General features: G+C 38.3%; 1 protein-coding gene across 4 annotated transcripts in view; it reads right to left on the reverse strand.

Annotated features, from left to right (window-relative positions):
• The window catches only part of DCLK1 (doublecortin like kinase 1), a 233,325-nt gene that overhangs the window by 32,421 nt on the left and 173,510 nt on the right, over positions 1–27,394 (reverse strand). For 3 of the 4 annotated variants that reach the window (XM_059466638.1, XM_059466639.1, XM_059466640.1), the window contains 5 exons: positions 14,963–15,047; positions 13,493–13,601; positions 8,608–8,665; positions 7,783–7,902; positions 1,975–2,121 (listed from right to left, as the gene is read on the reverse strand). In XM_059466638.1, the coding sequence (XP_059322621.1) occupies positions 1,975–2,121; positions 7,783–7,902; positions 8,608–8,665; positions 13,493–13,601; positions 14,963–15,047 (519 nt within the window). Of the gene's footprint in view, positions 1–1,974; positions 2,122–7,782; positions 7,903–8,607; positions 8,666–13,492; positions 13,602–14,962; positions 15,048–21,783; positions 26,605–27,394 lie in introns of those variants that run through there. The other variant, XM_059466641.1, reaches the window with a different exon arrangement.

A 27,394-nucleotide genomic window follows, 5' to 3' on the forward strand; every position in this document is an offset into this window, starting at 1 on the left:
TAAAGTTACAATCCATGAGTAGGAAAAGGGTGGGGGAGAAAGGTTTGATTCTCAAACTAGTGGCCAGGAGAACCAGCAATAACACAACCAGGGTTTGCATGTGCAGCACTGTGACAGTATCAGAGGGAAAGCCACAGCACAAGAACAACAAGAGAAAAATACCTCCATGACCACTTAGGTGAAGGGTTAAAGAGCTGCAAGGAAAAGGGCAGGCTACAAAAGGCAAGTAGTAGGTATTTAGCAAAATAAATGCTGAGACCCATGTGGCATTTTTCAAGTGTTTTGTAAATGCCATGAAAATAACGCTAGTTGCAATTTTGTGACAAAAGAAACCACACATCCCATTTGACAGCTGAGATAAAAGCAGAAAGGTTCAGACTCACTGAGGCCACAGGCAGCCAATGTCAGAACCAGGATCAGAGCTCAGGTAGGGCTAGTTCCAAAGCCCTCTTCTACAGCAGTGCTTGTTTCTTTCAAGGGCCTCATAAAACTTAGAGAATCAATGCAATTTGTGAATCAAATGCTGGCTCTCAAGGATTAGGATGCTGCAAGAGGTTAAATGATGCATCCTTACAGCTCAGTCTCAAAATCAATGCACAGTTCTGGAAAAGTCACTCAGAAATAATTCAGCTACAATGTGAACAATGTGATCATTAGTGGATAATTACTAGAAAAGCTGAGCAGGTAAATCTAATCCCTGCCCTGCTGCCCTCACCTCCTACCCATACCTCTTTTCCCCCAGAATTTTAACTCTGACAACAACAGAGTTTAGGCATTTACAGACAAGTCAAGACAGCAGCAAAGCAAGGCTTGTCCCAGACCAAGATCCTCCTGCACACTCCAGGAACAGCATTAATGAATCCTGGCATGGGATTGCTACAACATCTGCATGCAGCCACCTATCAACACCAGAAAATAAAATGGAGAAAAAGGGCCAAGAAAGGTGTATCAGTCATTAATGTCTAGTGAAACATCCACCCATGTGTTTTCAGCAGTATCTCAAGAGTGAGAGCAGGTCACTTCCTCACCCAGAACCTGCCAATAAAGGAACTTCAGCTGTAAAAATCCCACTGCCTGGAAGTTTAGCAATATCTGCTGGAGTCAGCTTCCCCATAAAAACTCTTCATTGTCAAGCAGGATTAAATGCATTAAGTCATGGCTGAGAGTACACAGCTGAGAGAACTGATACACTATGATTCTACAAACACTGTTTTGCAGTTGCAGAATATATGGAGAATTGGGACACCCTGATATTGGAACATGTCAGCAAATTTGTAAAAACTCAGAACACTGAAATAATCAGGAGAAGCTAATTTCTCAGGAGAAATAAAACTATGAAGGGGATGCAATTGTTGCATTCAAGTGTGCAAAATTCTCAGAAGACTAATTGCCAGGATATGTTTTTCATTGTCTTCAGTGGATAAGGCTCATATAGATTTAGTCAGAAAAACAAAGATTTAGATTGTCTGTTTGTGAAAGTGGCTTAATAAAAAGTGCTGCAGGATTATTTGGAGATGTGGTAAGGGAAGGACAATGAAGTATCTTCCTGGTTCTGCTCTGATGTGTGACATGATTAGGACACAGCATTTACATGCACCACTCTTGTAAAACTAAAAGGTTGCTAATTATTTAGGCAGTGACAGAAGTACAGAATGGTCTGCTGAGAACAGAACACATATTTATAAGAAGCTTGAAATCTTCCTGCAGTTTACTACAAGTTGACTTCTAGTGATCCCAGGAATTACTCAGCGGTTGTGTGCCATGGAACAATCTAGACATACCACCTAATGTTACTGTACCTCCTGGGACAGCTGTTATTCTTAGGAGAGCTTTACAATGCAAAGGTTAAAATTAAAAGATCAGTGATTTAAAATACTGAAATAAACTTGGCAGGCATGTGGAAGGAGGAAGCGCAGACCTTTTCTCACACACTCCAGAGTTATCAGCCCTACTGAAAGATGAATCTCCACTTACCAGTAGATTCTCCGGCTTGATATCCCTGTGGACAATGTTCAGGCTGTGAAGGTATTTGATGGCACTGGCCAGATTGTAGAGCATCCCACTGGCATCCCGCTCTGTGTATTTGTTGGTGGAAGTAATAGCATCAAAAAGATCTCCTCCCTGGAGCAAAATTACCATAGGATATGAGCAACATTGCTTGTGAAATGACTGAAAAATTTAGGAAGATCAAGGAACATTTTTAGAGGAGGAGGAGGAGGAGGAGGGGAAGGGAGCAGCACAGTTTCCTTGCAGCTATAAACTATGGATACTGTGATAACAACTCCCATAATGGCAGGTAAACAGACCAATAACTCAAAACCATTGGTCATGGCTAAGGTGGTCAGCCAAGAAGCTGGAGTTTCTACTGCAAACCATTCCCACCTGCTGCTGCTTCTGTAACATGTCCAGCACTTGCCAACCCGAATGTTCAGAGCCTGCTACAAACGTCTGGCAAGAGTACATATTTGTCTATCACAATGGCATCAACCAACCCTTGGCACTCTTTATAATAATCACAAACTGTGGGATCTCAGCACCTCAGGATGGAGGTGCAGAGAGGCTGAGACCACCCTTGGGGGGCTCGGGAATCCTGGAATGTTGCCAGAAGCGTCTGGTGGCAGGATTTTGATCCTACACAGGAGATGAGACCTGTATGAAGGCTGGGAGGAATTCACTGGGTGAATGGTGAAGGGATAAGTTAGTTAAAGTGTAAAACACAGGGTTTAGGATTTTGGTACAGGGGGGTCTAAAGAAGTAAGATGGAGGAATTGGGGCGTGTCCTGTCCTTCTTCTTCTTCTTCTTGGCCTCCATCTTCTGTGGTGGTGGTGGCACTTTGGGATTGGTCATTACTAAAAGTGCACCGGTTAATAAGGGTAGAAGGCATTGGGGAGAAATGATAAATATTGTACACGTAACTTAGGGTATAAAGATAAGTGACCGCCCCGGGGGCTCGCAGTGTGCCCATGGCTGACTTGCTGTGCAGACCTCTGTCGGGCTGAAAGAAAATCTTTTAGATAAACAATTAATAAACACCAAGACCGAGACAAGATCAGAAGTCTCTCCTCGTCCTTTGAAGCGTCGGCTCTCCAAGGCCATCCCTGGGCCTTTCCAACAGATTTCCAACAAAATTTGCCCAATGCCTAACTGAACCCCAGAAAGATGAAGGAACTCTGAGTAAAACTCAGAACTCAAAGTTACCTATTCTCCCCGCTATCGTATTTTAAAAGTCTGTTTCCATCTCATAAAGCTTTGCAAACATGGATTTTAGAAGCCACTTTCTCTACACAAGACGTGATTTTTTTGGTAGTGTGATGCCTCTTGCAGTTAATACTGAAGAACTTTATAGCGTGTATGTCAGGCAATCACACTGGTAGACACAGGTGGCTGCTTGTGCCATTCTCAGCTCATCATGCTAATTCAGCTAAAAGCTGCTGCCAGTGAAAGAAAAGCAAGAAAACAAGAGAGAATGAAGGAAAGAAGAAAACAAGGAAAACTAAGTGGAAGTCCTCAAAGTTGAAATGATCTTCACCAGTGTCTGAGGCAGCCATGACTATATTTCCAGAGGTGAGCTGGCAAGTGGGGAGAGGGAATGTGGAAGTGCTTGGACAAAGATGGAAGAGTAATATTAAAGATGAGATTAAAAAGGGAGCTTGACAGATTGGAGGAAAAAACAGTGATCTTTTGGGAGATTCTACTCAGAGGTATTAAGCCTTTGGCCAAAGTCAAAGGAGCATCACAAAGAAAACACAATCCAACAAGAACAAAAAAAAAAAGAAAAAAAAAAGATAACTCTGCAAAAGCAATGCAAAAATTCCTTGCTACTGTCAAAACATCAAGAAAAAAATCATAGAGAACTGTATTTAAAAGAAAAACTGTGTATTTTCTGAAGGCAACAGAGGGGTCCCAGCTTTGCCAGCTCTCATAGTTTTATCAACAGCTTCAAGATATTTTCTGTTCTTTTTTAAGGCTCAACTCCAGTGTAAACACTTTTTCCACTTTCCAGAGAAAGGAGGAGGGAGGGGAAAGAAAAAGGAATTTCCAGGAATTATGGTTACAGAGAAAAGAGTAGGAAAAGGGAACCACCAAAGGCTCAAACCTGGTAAAACATACTTTCCTTGCTATAAAAAACAAACAATCTATTAAAATTTTTGCACTGTTGAGGTGCAGTTGAAGTATGCCAGGGCAGGTTTATTCCCATTGTAGATACAAAATCCCAGCTCTTTGGAAATTGCTTACAGCCAAAAATTGTCAAATCTGGACCACATCAAATTTCTTGCCCTGGCTAGTGACTGTTCAAGACACATCAAGACACAGAGCGTCAAGGAAAAGGAAGAACAAAAGGCCAAGCTAAACCAGATAGAGGATTAGAGAGAAAGAGGCCAAATATTTGGCAAAAGTTCAATACCATGTACTTCATGGCATTATCTGATCCCTAAGTATTAGATATCAGCATGTGGCAAAGTATGTGAGATAAATAATCTATCTTCCCTAAGCTCCTTCCTGTGAAACCCCTGTACCAGCTGCTTTTTAACATGAGGCAGTGGATTAGACAGATCTTTGGTCTTATCTAATATGTTCCAGATGCTCAGAAGAAGTGTCAATAACATCGGCAAAGCATCTGCCTCCAAACAAAGAAAACAGTCTGAGCTATGAGGAGCAAGAATGAAAGAAGCTGAGCCTGAAAAAGAAGAAGGAAAAATTTTGGCTTGAAGTCAGAAGAAAAGGAACAAATGTTGATGCACAAGAGAAACTTAAACTCAGAAAAATATAGAGGCTGAAGAGCAATTTAACAGTAAAGCCAATCTGAAACAGAATAATTTTCTCCATTTAAGCATCTACTGTAGTCGGTAAAGTTTCTTACCAGGTATCCTGCTAAGAAAAGAGAGCATATATTTAGTCTGTGGGATTCTCTGCAGTTAAAGGAGAGGTGATATCCTGGAATGAGTTAACAGCTCTTAGAAAGAGCTGACAGCTATATCAGGCAGAATTGCTTTCAGACTTTCCCCAAAGAGCACTTTAACCTGCAAGGTTCTGCTAAGCCGATTCACACAGCAGGTCACTATCATTTATTCAGGCACCAGGGGTGAGTTCAGGATGACATTTCAGTCTTAAATCCCCTGTTCTGGAGTGAAACAGGACCAGCAACATCTGAATGCAGTTTTTATCATCTGTGCACATGAGGAAGTGTACTTGGAACTACAGTAACCAATTATTTATTTATTACCTTGTTATGTAAATGATATGATCTCTCTTTTTCTTCTGCAAAAGTGAAATCATATCCTGGAGCAGTAAAGGAAACTCAGCAATAAATCTTGCTTCTTAAATTGGCCAAACCCCTGTTAGGTTTGAATAACAATTTTGTTTCGCTATGTAAAAAGGCAATGTGCCAGAAACCAGGTCTTTGCTTCCTTTTACAAGCACCACTTGCAATGTGTTTATATTTGTATTTATGAAGTGCTTTTTCTTACACGTTACAAAGCAATGAGTTGCCTATCTGCCATGAGGTGAGGGCAGGATTTGCAGCAGTCACTTATGTCAAACATGTTACTGCCAATTAATGCAGGGTGGTATTAACTGAAACCGGGCTCTGCACTATCAAGCCTTTCCTCCTTGCCTCTCTTTCCTGTCTGTGAGTTTGATTTAATGTCAGGTCTTCAAAAGTCAGTCAATAACAGATGGTTAATCAATTCTAACAGTGTGCACTGTGAAATGATAACAGTCAGCAACTGGTGAATTAACAATTAATGTCTCTCCAGAAATGCCTTCCCTAATACCCAGAGAGTGCAACGAGGCTTTTCTTCCAACTAGACATTATGGAATAGATGTTCATAGCAGAGAAACAAAGTTGACTTCCCTGAATAAGGTTGTTTCTTCTACATTTCTTCTATTATTCTACATAAAAGTAAATACTATTAGAACAGTGCTCTCTAGGATACGAGAAGTACAGAGATTCCTATAGTGCCCTTCCATAATTCAGCTAAAAGAATATGTACAGCAATCTTTAAGAGTAAAGACAAAGGAGCACAAAAAACCAGATTTCTCCAGAAAGTGAACAAAATGCATGTTTTTTTAATATACATCTTTAAGGCTTATTTTCTAAATTATTTTCTAAGAGTTTTCTGTCCCCTCCTCTCTCATTTAGCTGAGTAGGACTTCAATTAAAAATCCATTGGACACTAGAGTTTACACATTTTTCAGTCATGAATAGCACAGCAGGTTTCACCCATAAAACCAGCTCTGTGCTTACATCTTGGCAGGTTAGACAAGGCACAGCTTTTAGTTTTTAACACACCTCATGGGGCCAAGATGAAGGATTTGTCAATGCAGGCTAAAAGCTGTGGCTACATGTGATTACAGTGCTGTGTAAGGGGCCTGAGGTACCTTTGAACAAGCTCTTGCAGACACTGAGGAAAACCGACAGTAGCATGGATCTCACAGTGAGCTCACTTGGAACAGAATAGAATAAATTAGAGCAGTAATTATGATTAAAATAGTGCTAGATGGCTAATGGTATCTGATCTCAAGCTGTGCTATTTCACATTGCATGCCTAACAGTAAGAGAGGGCTGAGATTGTCAAAGGAGTGGGAGAAATTATTCTGGGACTGGTAACACAAAGGGATTGATGGCATGGAAGATTGCCAGTATTTTTTTTCATCTTGGGATTTAACTTTTTCATCAGAAAAAATATGTCAGCTCCTTAGTACCAACATCTCCTAATGTGCTTTCTCAGAGCTTGGAGGTGGTGGACAGTGGGGTTAGGGGAACCATAAGCTCCACAGCACTACTCGATCCAAATAGGGCGTCTGTCAGGCACAGACCTACGAGGACAAGACTTTCTCAGACTGCCACGAGGACAGGGAAAATCTGCAGGCATCCACCCATGAGGCACACAGAGCCTTCCAGCTTTGGACTGGGAACATGGCTTGTGTCACTGGTTCTGCCACAGAGCATGGGGGATAATGGAACAAGCCAAAAAACCTTGTCATTCTACTTGCTCTTGTACTCCGGTCCAGAGAATGAAAGGGTATTTAAGAAACACCTGGACCTGGGATTGCCCTATTTAATATCTCAGTGAGGTGTAGTAGGGACATTAGGAGCACCTTCTAACCTCCACCTACATCACAGCAAAGCAGAACAACAATCCTGTTTGCCAAAAAACGCTTTCTCTAAGTCACTGTGAATAGCATCCAAAATATAAACCCCTGCATTCACAAAATTACTTTTTAGACTAGAACCATGTTTTTAACAGCAGGCTTTTCTTTTTCACTTTCCCCTTCCTTCCGCTTAAATTTAGATTGCTATTGGGGAGGCAAGTTTGACACTGTGTTAATATAAATCAATAGAGAAAAAACATATTTAATATTGTTTAGATTTAATGTAAATTCATAAAAACTAATGAAACCCTTTCACCTTTTTGTATTTTGAAGGCTGGTATTTATGACTATTTGGACTGGGTATATTTTCAATTCACCTCAAGGCAGATTATAAATTTTTAACGAGTTTTCTCTTGAGGAAGCAAACAAAACTGGTGGTCAACAGTCAACAGAGCATTTCCAAGTGTGGCTTATGGGAAGTTAGACAAATACTTGAAATATTTGAAAGCTGATTAAAAAAAATGTGACAGTGGGTTATACATCTTTCAGTAGGATGCTAGACCACTTTCAGAGATCTCTTCCACTCTACATTATGCTGTGATCCCATGTTTCTTAGTAAGCCTAAGCAGGAATGGAATTTTTCAATATGGTTGATTCAATAAGCAGCTTGACTCCAAAACACTCACCTTTACAAGTTCCATGACAAGGTACAACTCAGTTGGCATGTCCATCTCCTCGATCAGAAGTACAATATTGGGATGCTTGACTCGTCTTAAAATAGATACCTCATTCTGGATCATGTGTTCCTGACACACAAAAAATCTTCAATGAATATGGGTTAATGGGAAAAAAATTCACAGTGGGAAAAGCAGAGAGAATTGGGAGCTGCACAGATTCTCTGGGGTTTTTGAAAAAACTAACAGATGTTGCCTCCAGCAACAGAGAAGGAACACGTTTAGAAACATCATTGTGGTAACTGAAAGAAGAGAGAGCGGAACGCATTAAAAGAAATGGAAGAAAAGATGTGCTTCTGGTGCAGAGAAAAATGAAAGCTTTTTAAATTTTCTCTGATGCAGAATCTTTAGATTTAACAACATGCTTGCCTCTTCCCACAGAACCTTTTGTTACTGATTTTAAAAGCTAACAGTAACTTGGTGCAAAATTGACATCAATTTAATTAACCTATGCCTTACAGACAGTGACCAATTTTGTTATAATTATTTGTATTATTTTCTGCTTTCTATAACACCTGAAATTATGAAAATTAGAGGACATAATTACATGGATAAAAGAAAACACTGGATATTCATCACACAGGTCTAGAACAGCACATGACTGCTTTTTCTCTTGGAACTCCAAGAGTCTCCAGAGGGCAGGCAAAGACTTCAACCAAAGAGATTCTGACACTTATCAGGAAGGACACAAATGCCAACAGCTTCTCAAAATAACCTCTCACAAAAAATTTTCTTGGAAAAAAAATCTTTTGGTCTCATATTTTTTTTTGTACTTACTTTTCCTCTACATTTACTTTTCTTAATTATTTTCAGAGCATATTCTCTACCAGTTGATCTGAGGAAAGAGAAAAAAATTGTATGTTCAATCACATTGAATATCTTTCTCAGTTGAGTTTACATGTGTTATATGAGTATAATAAGTGTAATGAAGAGTTCTAGTAGCATATTCTTTTTTTTTTCAAGAAACAAAGTTAGATTTGACTAGTGTTGTGAAATTGAGCCAAAGTTATTAAATATGCATGCCTGAGAAAAAGACATAACTTTTTTGCTTTAAGATGAGAGCATTTCTGTGTTTTCAAAATAAAAAAATGCTTGACTTTTTCTTCCATTTTTAATGAAAATTGTTATTACTTTGTCATTTTTATGTAAAAATACCATGCGGGGTTCACAGGTTCAAATATTTGCAAAACAAAGAAGTTATAAACAAAGAATAAACGAAGAATATTTGTTTTCTATCCTACAAAAAATACAGTCCACAGAAAATACTTACTTACTTTTTACTTAAAATGAAAAGTCATGTCTTTGCATATCTGCAGTCACAACTGCTATGACAAAAAGGTCAGTCCTTGGAATAATTTTTATGTATTCAGTAATTATAGGATATTTAGCAGAGTTAAATATGTTGGCTTTTAGGCAGAATGTGGAAGATTCTGGAGGCAGTAAAAGAAATTACTTCAGGATGAAAACACATTTCCTTTAAACTACTGTGTTGTTTTGAATCGCTATAGTATTTATCACTACTACATGTATGTAGTTATCTATTATCTAGAATACTAACAGACAAATAGGCTTTTAGACAAGTTAACAGTATCCACTTCCACTTTTTAATTAAGTTAACAAAACCAAAAGACAGCTGTAAGAATGAAAACAAGAACCTCTGCCTACCAGCCCCAGTTTCCCTGTAAGATGAAATGGAAAAGGGATAATTTAAGAAAAAGATCTAACTGAAATATTTTCATTTTGTAATATGAACCTAAACAGATTACAAATGTCTATTACATTGCCTTTGGGCATGTTTGGTTAAAAATTAAGAAAAAAAAAAAAAAACTTTCAATACAGGGTCATTTTTATCATTCCTCATTTCACAAAAGACAGTAGTTAAACTGATACATTAAACTGATACAGAGTATGTTCAACAGAGATATTAATGTGTCTAAACGTGTGCTCAGTCTGTCAAACGGGACATGCAAAGTGAGTAATACACTGAAAGCACTGTATCTGAAAAACAACTGGGCATTTTCATTTCCATATTAAAACATGGAGGACTCATCTGGCAATGATGTACCACTAATTTTCAATGTAAGGAAAAATAGATAATTCAGTAAAAAGCAAAAATACCACCAAAATATTAATTCTGTTTATGTTCCCTGGCAAACAGCTAAAACTGCCTCTATTAGGACATTAATTAAAAGAAGTCACACAAGATAAGAAAGTTTATGAATTGGGGGAAAAATTACAGCATATCTGTTCAAGATTTACACAAATAAAAACTTCTCCTATCTGTACTCCCCCACACAGGGGTTTAGTGCTACAGCTCCCCAAAATGAGCTGCACTCCATGTGGGGTGCCCCTCTCCAGTGCTGCCCTTCAGTGGCTACAGTCCAAGCTCAGTGAGGGCTCAGGAAGAGATCTGGACACTATTTTTGGGACTAGAAGGAGGAGGTTGAACAATAAATATTAGAAATTAAGATATCTGGGGTTCAAATTCAGACAAAATATAGCCTCTTTCAATAGCAGTCTCTTTCAAGCTGCTTGGTTGCCCTAGGAATGCTTCCCTTCTGTCATGAGAAAGGAAATTGATGGTTTTTGTTGGCCATGGGAGACTCCATGTACTCCAAGACACTGGGAAATCTGAGCTAGTGAGGAAATGTCAGCATTTGAAAGTATCAGAAAGTTAAAAACGAACACATATAAAAACACCGCAGGACAAATTGTGCATACGATGGAGCAGATATGTAACAAGCAGATGACAACTGTGACTGCTCTTTGTTTTGGTAAAAAGAAAATTAAAGCTAAGATAATGTAAATCCTTTCCCCTGAAAAGCTGCAGAACCGCGGCCTGTCAGCAGCGCAGCAACTTACACACCACCAAAAAATATGCATGGCCATGTCAGAAAGTCACCATGGAACAGGCATCTCTCCTCTCACCTAAACAATAAAAAGGGACCACAAAAAGAAGGCAACATGTTGTGGCTGGACAGGAGTCTGGACCCACTGCACTACCACAGAGTTAGACTTCTAGCTCATAACAGGGCTTAGTGCCATGTTCCCTGGCTCTTTAAACTGTTGCAAACTTCACGGAGATTTAGACTGCACTGGAGACAAAAATCTATCTTTGTTGCATTTTTGCATGCATTAAATGTATTTAAGAGTGTGTCCCTGCGCATTCACAGACGCTCAAAATGGGATTTAGAAGCCCACATGTGAAAATTTTGGAGATGGTTTTTGGTTTCTATTTAGACTGTTCATTGTCAGAGGAAAACTCTTGTGAATGTATTGAAGTGCTCACAGACTGATCTCAGAGCTATGGAGGAGTATTCATGTGACCAGTGAATTTGTGTAGCAAGACCCATTCCTACTTGTTCAACACCTTATGGTGCTATTGCTTTGAAGTGTAATGCACACAGGAATTATACTTCACAAGGAAATGGAAAGTTCTCTGTCCCAAGTATCACCCCATTAATTCTGGCTTTGCAAATGATGGGCACATCAGACTTTGAAGTGAGGTGGTTAAAGATGCTTAAAAAAAGGCTGAAAAGAATATTTTTGAAGGTGTTTCACAGGTACTGGTATAATTTACCCTCCGAGTCTTTAATTTCTCCTTTCACACCTGTGATGGCAAGGATATACTGCTTTAGAAGTATCCTAACATAAACAATTCCACTTCAATTTTCAAGATCTCTGAAAGCAGTAGCTCTCTGATAGAAATGGGATCTATGGAATGGTATAGCTCAGAGACCACAAGACTATATATCTGGGAATACCTGGGTAAAAATGCTATTTGAGTACATTAGAGACACCATGTTACTGGATACTTCTGGGACCAGTGGGAGAGACAAGAGGACAGGAAATAGTTTTCATTCAAGCTCTCCAGGATATTGTAATCAGCATTATTTTTAGGTGTGATGGGACCTATATTTAATTTTGTTCATGTGTTTTCTCTCCATTTGGGAAATAATTGTGACATGCACACTAGCACATTTGTACTGTCTCTGAGCAGCCCAAATTGCATTTTCTGCTGAATGAGTTTATTAAAACCACAACTTCTCATTATTTTACCTTCTAATCTGCTTTTCCCAGTCACTATTCATTTTACCTTAAGCTGCCTTTTTCTCTTTTCTTAGAAAGAGAATTTGGGTGAAAATGGGTGTTTTCACCCATTTCTTTCATTAGTCATGTCCCTCCATAGGGTATTTCAGTACTTCCTTTCTTTCATATTGTTTTGCTTTCCTTCCTTTAGGTTTCCATACAGTTTAGTGCTCCTGAAGTTTGATCTGAACAGCTCCTGCCCTCTGGATGACCAGCTCCACCAAGAACTCACTCTGGCAAACCACTAAAGGCCTCACCAGAACTTTGGCCAAGTTCCACGAGCACACTGTCAGCTGATACAAAATCTACTCTCACCCTTTTCCCCAACAGCTGTCTTCATGATCTCCAAGTTGCACTTTTGGATGCAGAGGTGGACCTGCATTTTTCCAATGGGACTAGTTTAAAACCAGCCAAGCTAATTTATCATTGTCTGTCAGGAGATTTAATCTCACTCTCCAGGGTTTATATCATATTCTTACAGGCTACAGAGCAGTTTTTTCTTTGAGCCCAAAGGTGAAGTTATAGTCCTCTGTAAGAGTCTCCTCTCCAGGATATGGTAATAGGGGATAGAAAACTTATCTGATGAAATTTCATTCTCAAACCTTGACATCTCTATTGCTCTCTCTTTTGGATGCCTCCAGCTCTGGCAGTTTTTTGTTTGTCTGCACTGCTACTAACATGAGCAATCCTACGTTGTTTCACATATAGGTGAAATACCTTCTGTCTTTTATGTCCCATAGTCTCTTATTTTTAACAATACCACTAAAAGGCAACCACAGTTCTGTTTAGAGCATTCCTCCTTGGTTCCATAATTTTTACACTCTTAAGGTTGGGCAGAGCAGGTTCAAGCCTAAACAGATTTAGAAACAGACCCATGAAGATGTCAACCTGGACATTTTCAGCAACACTGACAACTGAGGTGACTTGTGACTTCTCCAATCTGGAGTGGATGTCTAAAATTAAAGACTGTTTTCACCTCTTAGCAGTAAAGGTCACTGAAGAAGTTAGATTTTGGTGTCTGCAGTAAGGGTCATAAAGTTGGAACGAGCAAATATAACGGCACAAAGCAGCAAGCAGGAGTTAGATGTCCATTAAATTAAAAATAAATAAGAAAGAGACTACACCTCAGTGTCAGATGGCAGAGTAGATTGATCCAAAATTACCTCTTTGTGCTGACCATTGCCACTACACCCCAAACAGAGAACTTCCTGATATCTTTACAGAGTGCTGCTGTATGCGAAATGTTCCACTTGTCTAATGTAAAAGCAGCATTGCAAGAACATACTGCAAGAAAAGATGTTATTTCAGTGCAACAAGAGAGATTTAACACAAGGAACTGGTAACATCACGTGGCGTGTAGCAGAAAAAACCCATATATACCCCACGAAGAATAAAATTCATAGATTGCCCCTTGAACTCACTCTTTTTTTTAATTTGAGGACATTAGTTTTTCCATCTGGAATTGAGACATTACCTTATTACATTTCTGTATTCTACAAGTAAAGATACGATCTGGAAAAAGCATGACATTAATAATTATTTTTTACAGCAATAAGTGTATTATCCTCCTCACCTTTCTATACACTCCTTCACAATAGCAAAATTTCCGTCTCCTATAGTCCTTCCAACTTTATATCGCTCTGCTATCGATGCTGGAACCTGGAAACCTTCCTCCAACACTTCTGAAAGAATCATTAGTACATTTTTATTGTTAGTGAAGGAAACACAGATGTTGCACATAACATGCATTTTAAGTCCACAGTTTAGGAGCCTGGAAACCATTCAGTCAGTGTCTCACTTACTGTACAGTGAAACCATGCTGCTGACATTGTATATACTCAGCAGGTTTCATGCAGATACAATAATGAAAAATAAGACTTCTGGGGGCTCAAACATACCACCATTTGAGTGTTATATAGTTGCCATTGCAATATGCCCCCAAGACATAACCAAAATTGTATTTTTTTAATTACGAAAAGGCCTCTGTGATCTGCACAAGCGCAGACCAGCCTCCAAAAAGGGCTGGAACTCCTTGACACAGCATGATTAAATATATGTACCAAAGAAGTCCAACACTCAAGCACTTATTTTATTACATCCTGTAAACTGAGACATCCATAAAACTCCTCATGTGCTAAGTGCTAGTTCTCCCCATCCCCCAATATCAAATATTTAGTTTTTAAACAAATGTTCTCAATAATACTACCTCGCATGCAACCTGGGTACCAGATGTTTAGGTAAAATTGCATTACACAGTGTCTAAGCATAGGAGAAGCTTGTAGTTTAATGTGTTTTAGTGCTCATTCCTGTACTATTATTTTTAAATGTATTTGAAATAGTGTTACAAATAACTAACATGCCTCTAAAAGCTCACTGTAAACTGCAGCTGATGCAAACGACTATATAAATATTGTAATGTAAAAAAATAGCCTCTCAGAATGTGATTTGTGTTTACACTCTTTAAGACAGTGCATTTAACTGTGTATTACTTTGTCCTTTGTTCCAGTTGAGTATTAAAAGTGAATGCTAGGAATGCTAGGACACAAGGAGGCTGGGGTTTGTCTGAATGCACAGACAGCATGAAGAGTTATTCTCCAACAGGAGCACAGATACACACACACGTACACAGATGTGTATGTGAGCCAGCAGTGCTCCAGCAGATCTTGTCCCTTAGCCAACTTGCTCAAAGCCTTAGCAGGGAGTAGGACTATCCATTTCTGAGTAAAGACCCAGGACTGCAGTGTGTTCTTTAGTACTGTGGCAGATGAGACAAAAATACCGAAACAAGCCAGTCAGCACTGTGTTGCTTGCAGAAATAAAGGCTCAAGTGTTCCGCAATAAAAATATCTCTGAAGAGTGATGTCCAGATCAACTCTGATCCAGAGTGAACCTAACTGGTTTGCTAAGGCTGAGGAGGTTCCTAACAGAAAATCATCCAGCCTGCAATGCTCCCACCTTCTCTGGCAGGAAGAATGACTCACTTCCTACACAGCTGCTGTTATCACTACACTGACTGCTTTGAAATGTCAGCTCCAAATGTTACCTTCTGCAGGGCCATCATTTTCATCCATAGAGCTGCAAACTTTGGTGGATGCTAATGAGGTAGAGGAGCCACTGTGTTGGGAGCTCTGGAAATGGAGACACAAATGAAAACAGATGATTTTTAAGAAGTACGAGTACCCACAGCATGTTCCTGCTGGACACATGTCCTGGAGAGGCTTCAGTGTTCCCTATGTAAAGTATGTATTTACTTTGCTGGATGGATATGTGGACCCTTGGGAAGAGTCCAATTTCATCCACTGAAATTACACTTTTGGTAACCTCACATTATTGGAGAGATCCTTGATCCACCAAGTGAAGCAATGTGCCTGCAAGAATACTTTGATGTATGCTCCAACAGCTTCTCCCTATTCCACACACATTCTGGCAGGGAAAACCGAGGAGCCATATGCCCTCTGCAGGCTGGAGACCGTGTTCTTAGAGACCTTATTTTCTCAGCAGGCACTAGAGGATCCTAAGGCTTTAGCTGGCTGTGTTATGGGCAGAATTCCTCAATTTTACAAACCTCCCTCTGTTGAAATCTTCCCCAGTTTTGTTCTAAAAGGGAGAAATCATTATGGCAGTGTATGGACAAAATAAAATGTCAGGGTGAATAATGGTTGCTGCTTCATAGGAGCATTTGAATGGGGGCGGCTCACTTGAGGCAGTGACTGTTCTTCTGCTCCATTTCAAGTTCTTGTCCTGTCTGTAGAGCTAATGGGGGAGGGTGGTGTCTCTGTGGCCCCTCAAAGGAAACTTGTAGCCACCCACCTTGGATGCCAGAAGTGTAGGAGGCAGGATCTCACCAGGGAAGCCTTCCAAAGCACCTATCAACATCTATCAGACTTTAGGAAACCTGCTTCATACTTCAACCTACAGACTTTAGGAAAACTGCTTCATCATGCATCTAGATGGATGAAGCTACACAGACATTTGAGATGGACTGGATTTCATCCAAAACTTTTATCTTGTGGTGCAAAACAATTATACCTCATCTTCAGGATTTCCTATCTTCAGAGGAAGCCAGAAGAAGCTACAAATATAATGGTGCCCCTTCAAACTTAAAGCCAAACTAAGCACTTCCTCCAGTTCTCCTATTACAACTTAAGTGAAAAATATTCAGAGGAGTTGCAAAACTAAAACTTTCTTGGGTTCACATCATTCACATGCTGAAAGTGCTGCGGTATTTCATTATCTTCTTCAATCTGTATAATACATAGATTGCAGGCTGTACTTCACGTAACTAACACTATCACTTCCTTATAAGTGTCTGCAAGGTATTTAGATGCCCACAATCTTGGTGCCAATCCACTTTACAAATTAAATACAACTATTTTGGAATTATTTCTTTTGTCTGACACTGCAGAACACAGTTCATGACTGGAGCAAGAGTAACTGAAGTTCCAGCAGTTTGGATATTTGCTGAGTACCAAGCCAGGGAAAACGCAGTCAGCAGACTTAAAATCTGGCCAGTATGCTGAGTTCATTTGAACAGAATAACTTTTAATTTCTCCCACAACAAAGGTCAGATGACTTAGACAAAGTCTGAACTTGGCCTATTTTTCACTAAAAAATCCTGAGAGCTTGCACATCCCATTTACCATGAGATTCTTTGCCCTTGTTTCCTTTAATCAACCCCAGCTCCCTCTTTTCATCCAGGCAAGTAATTCTTCTGAGCTTTGACCAGAATTGAAGAATGCATTAATCAGTTTTTGGACTGTTTTTGTTGCCTCTTGACAACAGAAGTCAGCACTGAATGATTTTATGCAGTTTGCTAAGATACTGCTGTTCTTGTTTCATGGTCAGGACGTGTTTATATATGTTCCATTCCTGTACTAAACTCTGTGTGACATCCCAATAAAAACTTACCTCTGGTTCATTTTTGAACAAATGAGCAGATGTGGATCAAGGTAACGGGGAAATGCTAGGAGTTCTCATGCCTGGAGAAGTCAGTCACAAAGCCTATTTTTGTACACATGTAATGAGAGAATTGTTTCCTTTACAGTCCTGCTTGTAAAATAAGCAGAAAAACATGTTCTCTCTACTCATTCTGCTGTGTTTGTTTTCCTAGAACAGACATTCAATTTCATACTAATTTTCCCTCTCACACTATTTTCTGTAAGGAATTACAATTTAAACATGATTAATATTTATTACTTCTATGATCAGGAATGAATCATTACAACATTTAAGGAGTACAATCACAAAAAGGTTAGTGTTAGATTTTCAAGAGATTATCTAACAGCTACTTTTTTTTTTCATTTTTTTTCACTTTAAATAGTGAGATTACACTTTTAAGTAGATGTCAAGTCAAGGCTGCTGACTGCATAGCACTGCAGCTTCCTTCAAGCATCCTGGTGGTTTCTTTACAGTCTTGCAGTCATTGCTCTCATCTGTGAGAACGGCAGATGTGAAAATCAAGACCTAACTCAGCAGCCACATCTTCTCAGAATGGGTACCTAGAGACATTCAAATTTTTATTTGAGGACTGAATTTTTCAAGGACCTTAAACTAAGGCTTAGCTGAGAAATGCAATTGCTCAGTCCTTCCAAAACTAGATATCTTCAAAGGCTCATTTAAACAAAGCATTTTAGCAAGTGCTCCAATTTAAATACAAATAATCTTAATGGTCTACACATGAGTGAAATTAAATTGACTCCTAAATATGTCTTGGGCAAACTCCTTAAACATGTATTTAACCTAGGTTTAGTCTAATAGACTGAGAAAAAAAGCGGCCCACAGAAAATTTAAAATTTTAAAGGAAAAAATTTACTTCATACTGACGTTTTAAGTGGCTCTACTTCTTTTCTTATTGGCACTGTTAAAGATGGGAAGGTTAAAATGTTATTTGTTAACAGAAGAACTGAAATAATGCATTAGTAGCATACAACATACCACTAGTCTGCCAACAAAGCATACAGCCCCTTTGGTGACATCAGCCTGCGAAGCATTGGCACGGAGGCAGAACTTGCTAGTGACAAGGAAGCAGTAGCTAGGAAGATGTGCTAAAAATACACACTGAGACTTATAAAACTTTAAGTAATTATTGAAAAATATATCAAAACATACTCTTCATTACCTTTGCTGAACCCCTCCTATTAAAAGAACAGATTGAAAATAAATCAGGAAGTGGACATTTGCACATATTTACCAAGTCTGCTGGCAGCACCCTTTTCACAATTAAAGAGATGTTACTGGATAAACGATAAACATGACTCAAATATTTTCATCTTTATTCGGCCCTCTCCAACAACACGCAGGCATTTATTTATTTATCTTTACTTCAGCTAGAAAGAGATTTCATTTATTTAGCCTTTAATTAGCTGGCTGTTCTCACAAGCTGAGAGCCCTGCGGGTCCAGCAATCCTTGTGGGTCTCAGCGTTCCTTCCAGTTGGCTTGCCAATAGTGAGGCAGTCTGTCGTGCGCACTGTTGCTCTCACAGATGTGGACCCCATCAGGGATCTTGCAGATGGGGAGGGGGAAAACAAACCCTTAGCAAGAGTATAATCTCTTCAACACACAGACTTTAATGTAATTAGCTGGTTTAATTTTAAGAGATGCTGAGGTGCTTGGAATGTCATCACTTTCACGCAGATTTAAAGGGGTCCAGTTGCACAGGTTGCCAGCACATGGCCAGTTTTATGGCACACCTTCATAAAAGCAACAGCATAAAAAAATCAGGTCTTTGGTGTAAGGATTTCAGATCCTATTCAGGTTTATATAACAGAAGGCCAGCACACCACACACCTCACTGATGTGAATGGAAACATTAGCACTATAGAGTTTCAGCCATGTTCTCACCTGGAGATTTATTTTGCAACTGTTTGGTAAATAGATTTATCTCAGTGCAAACTGTGCTAAATTCATGAAAAAAAAAAGCAGCAAAATAAAAATTACTGTAATGTCTCCTCTCTCCTGATACTCACCTTTGTCCTAAATTAATCTTAAAATCCCGTTCCAAATAAACAGCAGGAATTATTCTTGTGGACTACTAGTGCCAGCAGTTATGAAAAGAGACTTAAATAAGTATGACTAGAAAGTTTGTTAGTGCAATTCAGATTCCTGAATCTGAAACCCCAAACACTGCATTCTATTTTCTAAACCTCTCAAAACCTTTCTTAGCACATGTGGAGTCTACAACGTCTCTCAACAATAGATTCCTTTGTATTTTTCCAGTACGAAGGAAGCATCTGGATGAAATGTGAGTAACAGAAAAGCACACAGGTGCAATGCTAAGTTTGGATCCCATGAAAAGCTCTACTCTTTTAGAAGCTGTCTTAATGAAGTGAGAATTAAAATTAGTAAACAAAGTGTAAATTCAGGAAGGAGGCTCAGGAGAAGGGAATTATTAATGTCTTTAAATTATGCCTCCTAAGATGTACCCACTCCAAAGAACTCTACAGAATCTTTAAAAAAATACAAAAAGATAAGCATATCAGTAATATGTGTAAGATGAAGTTCAACTCAGTAAGGAAAAAATAGCTTTAAAACCAAAACTAAGCATTTAGCCCCCACGCTCACCTCTTTTGGAGCCCATACTAGTGTTCAGTCTGGTTATAAAACAACCTTTGCAAGGCAGCTGTCATGGCTTCCTGACAGGCTCAGCTCCTTTGCATAAAGATGATCGTGAATAATGGTAAAATAAAGACAATCATCCAGTACAGGTATTAGCTTTTAAAGATTTTGAAGGAGACAAAAAAATTCCCATAATACTTAACAGTGTTAAGCAAGAAATAAGTGAGTCAATGAACAGCAAAATGGTACATTACAAGAGAACAAAAGCAGAGGACAGCTGATTTAAAACAATAAAGTAATACATTTTGATGTAACTTTGAAGAAGATAAACGGATTTTTTTTATTATTCAACTTCCAGAGAAGTAAAGGGTTACACGGAAGTTCCCTCTCCCAACTATATCCAGTGAAAAATGTTTTTGATTTTCTTTTGTTTAACCTTACATTTTTATGCACAGTCAGCTGAGTCAGGGAAAAAAAGTTTTCATGTAAACAGTACAGAGTTGGCAAAAAAATTACTTCATGAAGAAACATGAAATCCACAATCTTCATGCTGAAAGAATGGAAACTAATGGAGTTCAATCATCGAAAGAGAAATGATGCAATTGTTTTCCAGTTTGGACACTGCACTAAACTGGCACATCAGATTCAAATTTATTTATAAAGTGTTTCATCTGGAAAGGAACAGTAAAAAATGTATGCAAACCTGCTTACAAATTTATTCACAATTCTACATCCTGCCCTGTTTTGTTAGACACTTGACTTGAGAGAGGCCCTACACAGGGAAATTATTTTTTTGTGGCTGTTCATTTATGCAATTCAGGATTTACACAGCTTGGAGAAGAGATAAGTTCAAATGACACAAGCAATTATCTGGCGTATTATCAGGGTCTTGTGTTGGTTTTCTTCTTTGAGGGATAGAGTGACAAATGGGAGAGTTTGCAACAGAATGGAGCTGACAGACTGAAGTTAAATTTGCAAGCTTGAAGCACTTTGTTTTATTAAGATCTCCTAACTAAGCTGCAGCATTGGATGCTTATACACTCATTTGATTTGTGTAACAAGACAATTCAGAAAGACTAATATTGTTTCCTACATGGTATTTAACAATAAATATAAATCTAACCTCCACTAGTTCCTAACAGCTGCTTCCAAAGTTGAGCCATAATTCACTCTAGGCTCACTCACCCTTTGACATCATTCAGAAAAGATTGATGATATAAAAAGTGAAATATCAGATTTATGGTATCGGAAGTTATTACTGTCATTTTTGTATCCTTATTGAGGTTAACATTAAAAGTTACATGTGATGCAATGTGAAAGTTTCCTTTTACCTCTTCTAAAGTTATACACAGGTAAAATTTTCTACTCAACTACAGAATAAAAATTGAAAAGCTACCAACCTAAAGGAGTTCTTATTTCTTTCACCTCATTAAGGGCACAGCAAAATAACCACTTCACTTTAAATTATTTAGTTGTATTTTAAAAGCTCTCCTGGTATTTTTAACTGTTTCTTGATAGAGACAGAAACCTCAGTTATTTTGTTTCTTACTGTTCCCCATTTCACTCATATTCTTTTCCTTTCCAGGTGTCTACACCTTTTTTAGGCAGAACTATTTACCAGCAAACAAGGGCATTTCAAAACTAGAACTTTTATCAAGCCCACAGTTTCCTCCAGGAACATCAGCTGAAGCAGCAGGCTGGCAGATGACATGTCAGAATTTGTAACATCTCTCTTCCCCCATCCCTGCCAAACAAGAAATAAAACTAGGCTACGGATATGTGGATATGCATTTTTAAAGAGTGGAAAAATGTATCACAAAATTAGGTATTATTTTAAAACACACCAGGTATGTTTCAGTACTATTAGCTTTTCACAAGCATATTTTCCCTAATGTTTGTCTTAGGGGAAGTGCTGCTAGGGCTCAGGCTGTTGGTAGGGAGCTGGTACCTTGCTTTGGATATTCTACTAATTCCCCACTTCAGGCTTCAAATCTAGCCCATCATGTGCACACAAATTTACCCATAAGCAATTCCAGGCAGTTATATTTACTGTCTTCACAACACCCACAACAAACCAAATTCCTCCTTGAAGCATTTTTTCTATCTGCACACTAAAGCCCTGAGTTTATTGCTAAAGAAAAGACACTGAATGCATCTACTGTGTAAAGTAACCCATTAGGATGCATGAATCCCATATGCTTACACTAAGACTAGATGGACAATGTTGATCCAAAATGAGCAAGCAACACCAACTGCAAGAATTAAAGCCTGTTAATCATGTTTCCAAAATAAATTCTCTGAACAGTATGTATTTTTAATATATATTTATTACATCACTTACAAGAATCTACATTAATGTTAAATCTAGCAAAATTGCAACCAGGATGACATGGTCAAATATGAAACACAAGTACAATACAGTATGATGAAACAATGGCACAAAAATGAAGGTGATTTTCGTCAGCTGATTATAAGAAACAAAACATTCATCGGTATTTATTTTGCAAGGTTTACATGTTTTGTTGATAAATCAACAGCTTTCTTTTTGGTTTCCTGCATCACATGAATACAAAAAATGGTATATTTTTAAAAGCAAATATCCAAGCACTTTTCATTAAAAAAAATAATTGTATGCATAACTTTGTAAAATCTTAAACTTATGTTGTAAATGTGCCAATATTTACAATATCATAGTGCAACTAAGAAAACGAAGAGGCCTTAACACAAACATTGTTAGCTCCTCTTTCACTAGAGCCCAAATTCCAAAACACTGTATTGCAGGGCAAACCACAACCTAATTACCCATATAACACCAGACAACAAGGACACGCTGAATATAGTACAGCTTTCTTCACACTTCACCGCTGAGGGTTAATTGGAGCGAACGGGAGGACAACCACCATGCGCGACCAGGGACACAGAAACAGAACCGCGCAGGAGCACGAGCGCGCGCTCAGCCCTGCGCGGACACAGCTCAGGTGTCACCCACGGACCCACTGCCTGCCTGGGGGCAGCTGCCAGCTGGAGACAGGCCAGCTGAGCCGGCCAAAATTGTCATGGCAGCAAGCACAGCTCAGAGCAGCCCCAGCTCTGCTCGGCAGACCCCGGTTTCTGGATGGAAGGGCTTTCCTGGGGGAAGCACACTCATTTCCAAAGAGAGGGACAACCACTTGATTGCTTTGCTCTGCATGTAAAGGTATTGCTGTCTGTGCTTTGCAAAGTTACTTTTCATCACTCATAGTTACAAGCTCTTGTCACTAGCAGATAGAGCTGAAAGTGAAGATTAAATAAAAACCGATCTTGTATTTGGTTGCGTACCATTAACCAGATATAAAAAAAAGCACAGACAACATTAATCTATGTATTCATCAAGTGATGAGGTAATTTAGCACCATAAAGATTTTCTGTCTGTTAATTTCTCTACATTTTTGACAGAAACAGTAAACTTGGATTGATCAGAGGTTCTTTATATTATTGTTAATTCATTTTACATTCAGAGTGCATTTTTGTAATGTATGCACTATATAAAGTTCACACAGCAGTGTGAATTATGAAGCTGCGGAAGAAAACACAATTATTTATCTCAATTTTTATTCCACACAATCTCAATCCAGTTGTTCTTCTCGGGTGCTTTGTAGGAACTTTATATATCCTTTCTTGTAATATACATTTATAGCCACAATATTAATACCCCAGAATTTTTATCATTCAGCCAAATATGCCCTGTGAAAATGAACTGAAGAGAAAAATAATTACATATAATGTTCTGTCTCTGAATTATTTTACAAATTGGGAAGCAATTTTCACATTGCATAATGAATGCTAAAGATTTAATTATTTCAACAAAAGAACTTCTAATTTTGCATAACTTAATGTACTTCAGAACAGCACCATTTAAGAGAAGGCATAAGACTGAACATGTCAAAAGAATACCATTTCCAATATTCAAATTTCAATTTTCAGTTTAGGATTAATGTTTTGTCTGTGTGTGTATGTATTTGTGCGTAAGGTTCTATCCTTCCCACCTTGAGTTAATGATGGGCTTGCCACTAACTTCTGGTTTTCAGTTTGAAATTAGCCCTTGTTCATAGATGTGGTCTCTTAAAACTGTACAGAATTCCTTGGGGTAGCTGCTCAGCAAGTAATGGTTGGTGCAGCTCCACCAACTTTAACAGAGCTGTAGTGACTCCCACCAGACGAGCATCCTCCTGTTAAAACATTTTCCCCATTTATTTGTTTAAAGTCACAAATGTGACGTAACAGCGCATGGGTTCCAAAGCCATTAATCTATGTACGTGTGCATGTGCATGTAAATATAAACATACACATTCTGTGCTTCACATGTGAACTGCTTGTTGCACAAAAGAAGAAAAGAGATTTAAAAAACAAAATGAAACAAAGTTGCAGAAAGCATTAGGGAAATAATCACAAGTATTCATAAAGCTCAAAGGGAAGCAAAGCTTTCACAATCTATACAAGACTCTTTAGCTACATCATAATCACCTTGGAGTAGGCACAAATAATGCAGCATACAAAGAACTTTTAGAGGTTCAAACACTATAAAGTTGCTTAAGCTATTCTATTATTTAATGCAGTTGATGAAATCTAGGAACAAACTAAAACCTGTGCTGTTGCAAGCAGAATTACAGCATCAAGGAACACAATTTCAGTTCCACCCATAAACTGAAACCTTCTGGTCTTGCTCAAAAGAAACATTTCATTTCTGCTCATGTATAATGGGAATTACATTCCACACAAAAAAGGATCTCAAAGTCTATAAACAGTGTACCTTTTCAATCTCTAAGGGACTTCCATTCCTAAAATGAAATATTAATGATACGTCTTGCCCCTGAATAGCCCCTTAATACAAGTCATATGTTGAAAGGATTAAATGTTATGGACTAGCATAATTTTTTTTAAAACAGTCTTGATGGAGAACTCACTATGATAACAATTACTGATATAAGGTCCATTTTTCTTTTCCACAGCTAAGCAAAGCTGTGGGATTCAGGTTTGCTGGCAATCTGTACTCCCTGTGCAGAACAGTCTTAATAAACTGCCTGAAGCAGCAGTAGCCTATATGGGAGAAGGGAGGGAAAATAAAATTCCTGGAATTTATTTTCTTTAGAGGAAAAAAACAATTTTTAAAATGTCAGTAAGTATTTTGCTCAATCTGGTCTAGTTGCCTGAATGTTTGGAAATTGATTCCAATGCACCTTTATATAATATGCCCTTATCAGGATCAAGTAATACATTTTGCAAAGACATTCCCTCATAACAACCAAAAATGCAAGTAACTTCACAGCTGTAAACTTTTTCAGTAGAACAGGGCAGCCTATGCATTATGGTATGGGGTGAGGGATGGACTGTTTTTATGGCTGGGAACAGTTTTAGATTGAAGTCTGAGGCAGGAATGGCAAAACATGCATTTCAAAAGGGAATGACCTGACTGCTTCAGCAAACCTGCCAGACCAATGACTTTCCCTCCAGGTGATACTGGAACCACATATTGGAAACAGAGAAGGTAAGTTTTGTATTCTGCTGCCCTTTTATTTCTTTTGCAAACATCCTCTGTAAAGAAAATTATGTTGATCCAGTAAAGCCATAACATCACATGCCAACAATTTCCATTTGCTGAGTTTTATATGGACAAATCAATATAAAGGAATTATTTCACTACATTTAGAAGTTGGCATGTGGCAGCTAAACCTTTTCTTCAATTAAGTAAATTTTCCTGATTTCAAAATATATTAAATCATCACTAAATAGCTCAAAAATATAACCTCTATAGATTTTTGCTGAGAATCAGAAACACGCTGATTTCTAATTCTTAAATTATTAGTATTTGACAAAATTAAAGGAAAGGTATAAGTCTGCAAAAGTGTGTGATCACTACTATGGACTTTAATACAACGTACGATGGGAAATATTGCTATTATGTAAATTAAATACACTAAGATTCTCACAATAAAGCAGCAGAAAACAAAGGAAAATTAGTAGATATTTGTTAAGCAACTGGTTCTAATGTATGACCTACTTTAACACTAAAGGAGTTTTGCATATTCATGCTGTATAAAAAGAGCACCTCTAGATACTGCGAAAACAGAAATATTAGGTCAATAGGAGGATGATTTACAGTATCACCATTTCTTTTGGCCTTCTTTTTAAAATGCACAAAATGTCTTCTTATAGGGAATAGAAAATGATGTTCCCATTCTTAACATAAGTGAATATAATCAACTACTTTCTCAGGTAAAATACATTTTTCCAAGAGATGTCATCAAATGTATGTCAGATGATGCTGCTAGACAGCAGGCCCTCGTATTTGCTCGGTCAGAAATCTGTCCCCATTTGCTTGCAACACATGGATGATCAGCACTAACAGCTCTCGTCAGGTAAAACATTCATAATGCCTGTGAACACCCTTCTGTTTACAGCCATCGGATGGCAAGGCAGTGAAGAGAATTTGAACACTGGTTTGAAAGAATTACTTTCGTCCTGTGACCACACAGGATTTCTTCACTTTCCTTTCATTTGGATAAAAAGATTAAAGTAAGGGTGTTTCAAATGTGCGTGTTGGGATCAGACAGCGTGGTGCAAGCAGTTTAATATGGCAGGTTTTTTCTTCTCTGCATTTTACCTATTCGTTGGTAAAAGCAAAGTACCCATTAACTGTTCATATCAAAATGAATAAAGATAGATACGGTAAAAACAGAACATATAATCAGTACCTTCGATGATAAAAATAGTGCTATTCATAAATGTGCCCACTATGTATTTGTGCGTTAAATTCACCTTATCCAATCTTTGTGCCTTTAAGTATGCACAATGCTGTTCTGGAGTTGATGGACATATTCAATGGCTCATTCATTACAAATTCTTGCATTAAAATGCAGTGATAAAGCCAAAAAATACCCCCACACACTAGAATTAATTTGGCCCCATGTTGTTATTATTAAATATGCAAAACTCTTTTGTGCGATTCACTATTACTGTAAATTAGCAGCTATTTTCTTTAAAAATGTTAAACCTTCATCAAATCACAAACCATAAACATTGTTCCATTTTCTCTTTTACACTGAGTCTCCTACTGAATCCATATCATCCGAAGAGAGTGGGCGATACAGGTCCTGTAAGATGAAGTGCAGTATAGATTTGTTTATTCTGTTTGATTTGTTGCACTGCAACTGTCTTATATTCTTTTTGTTACTGTGGACCAGAAGACATTGTTTAACACAAAATACACATGTTCTATATGCTCATATTGTTGTCTTTATGTCATATTATTATTTTTTAATCAAAAAGATAGATGGTTAGTAAATAAAGCTGAAGTTTCAATGCACAACATATTCTCAGAGGCAACTATTTTTTTCTTTGAGTCTTTCCTATTAAACACTATTCAAACAGCATTTGTCTGTTCTGGAGAATCTCTTAATGGTTGGGAAACATGGAAACATTAATTTAATCTCAAAGGGAATGTATTGCCCTTTTGGCCATTTGGCAGGGACAGAATAAGTGCTTACCATGCATAAGGTAATAAAAACTTGCCACCCACTGGTGATATAGCATGGATCCAGCAACATTTGACCCCTGGGCTGCTGACACTGAATACTGCTGTTGCCTATGTCGTACTGACAGTGGTGTTCCTTTCCCACAGCTCCTCTGTGCCCGTGTGTGTGCGTATAAAAAGACAGCATGTTTTACACTTTGTCCCCCCATCACCGTCTCTTTCTGCCGGTAGCCAAGCAACCAGCTCATGACAGCAGAGGGAGAGTCTGAGTGCATCTGTACACTTCATTCTTTCAACACACTCTGATCCTCTGACAGATCAGACAATCCTCAAGTGCCAGAGGTGCTATGGGATGATACATGGCCCTCTCCCACCTACACAGCACAACAACCCTCTTCGAGACACACTAT

Source organism: Ammospiza nelsoni, chromosome 2 (genome assembly GCF_027579445.1).
Source record: "Ammospiza nelsoni isolate bAmmNel1 chromosome 2, bAmmNel1.pri, whole genome shotgun sequence".
In the NCBI taxonomy this organism is placed as follows: domain Eukaryota; kingdom Metazoa; phylum Chordata; class Aves; order Passeriformes; family Passerellidae; genus Ammospiza; species Ammospiza nelsoni.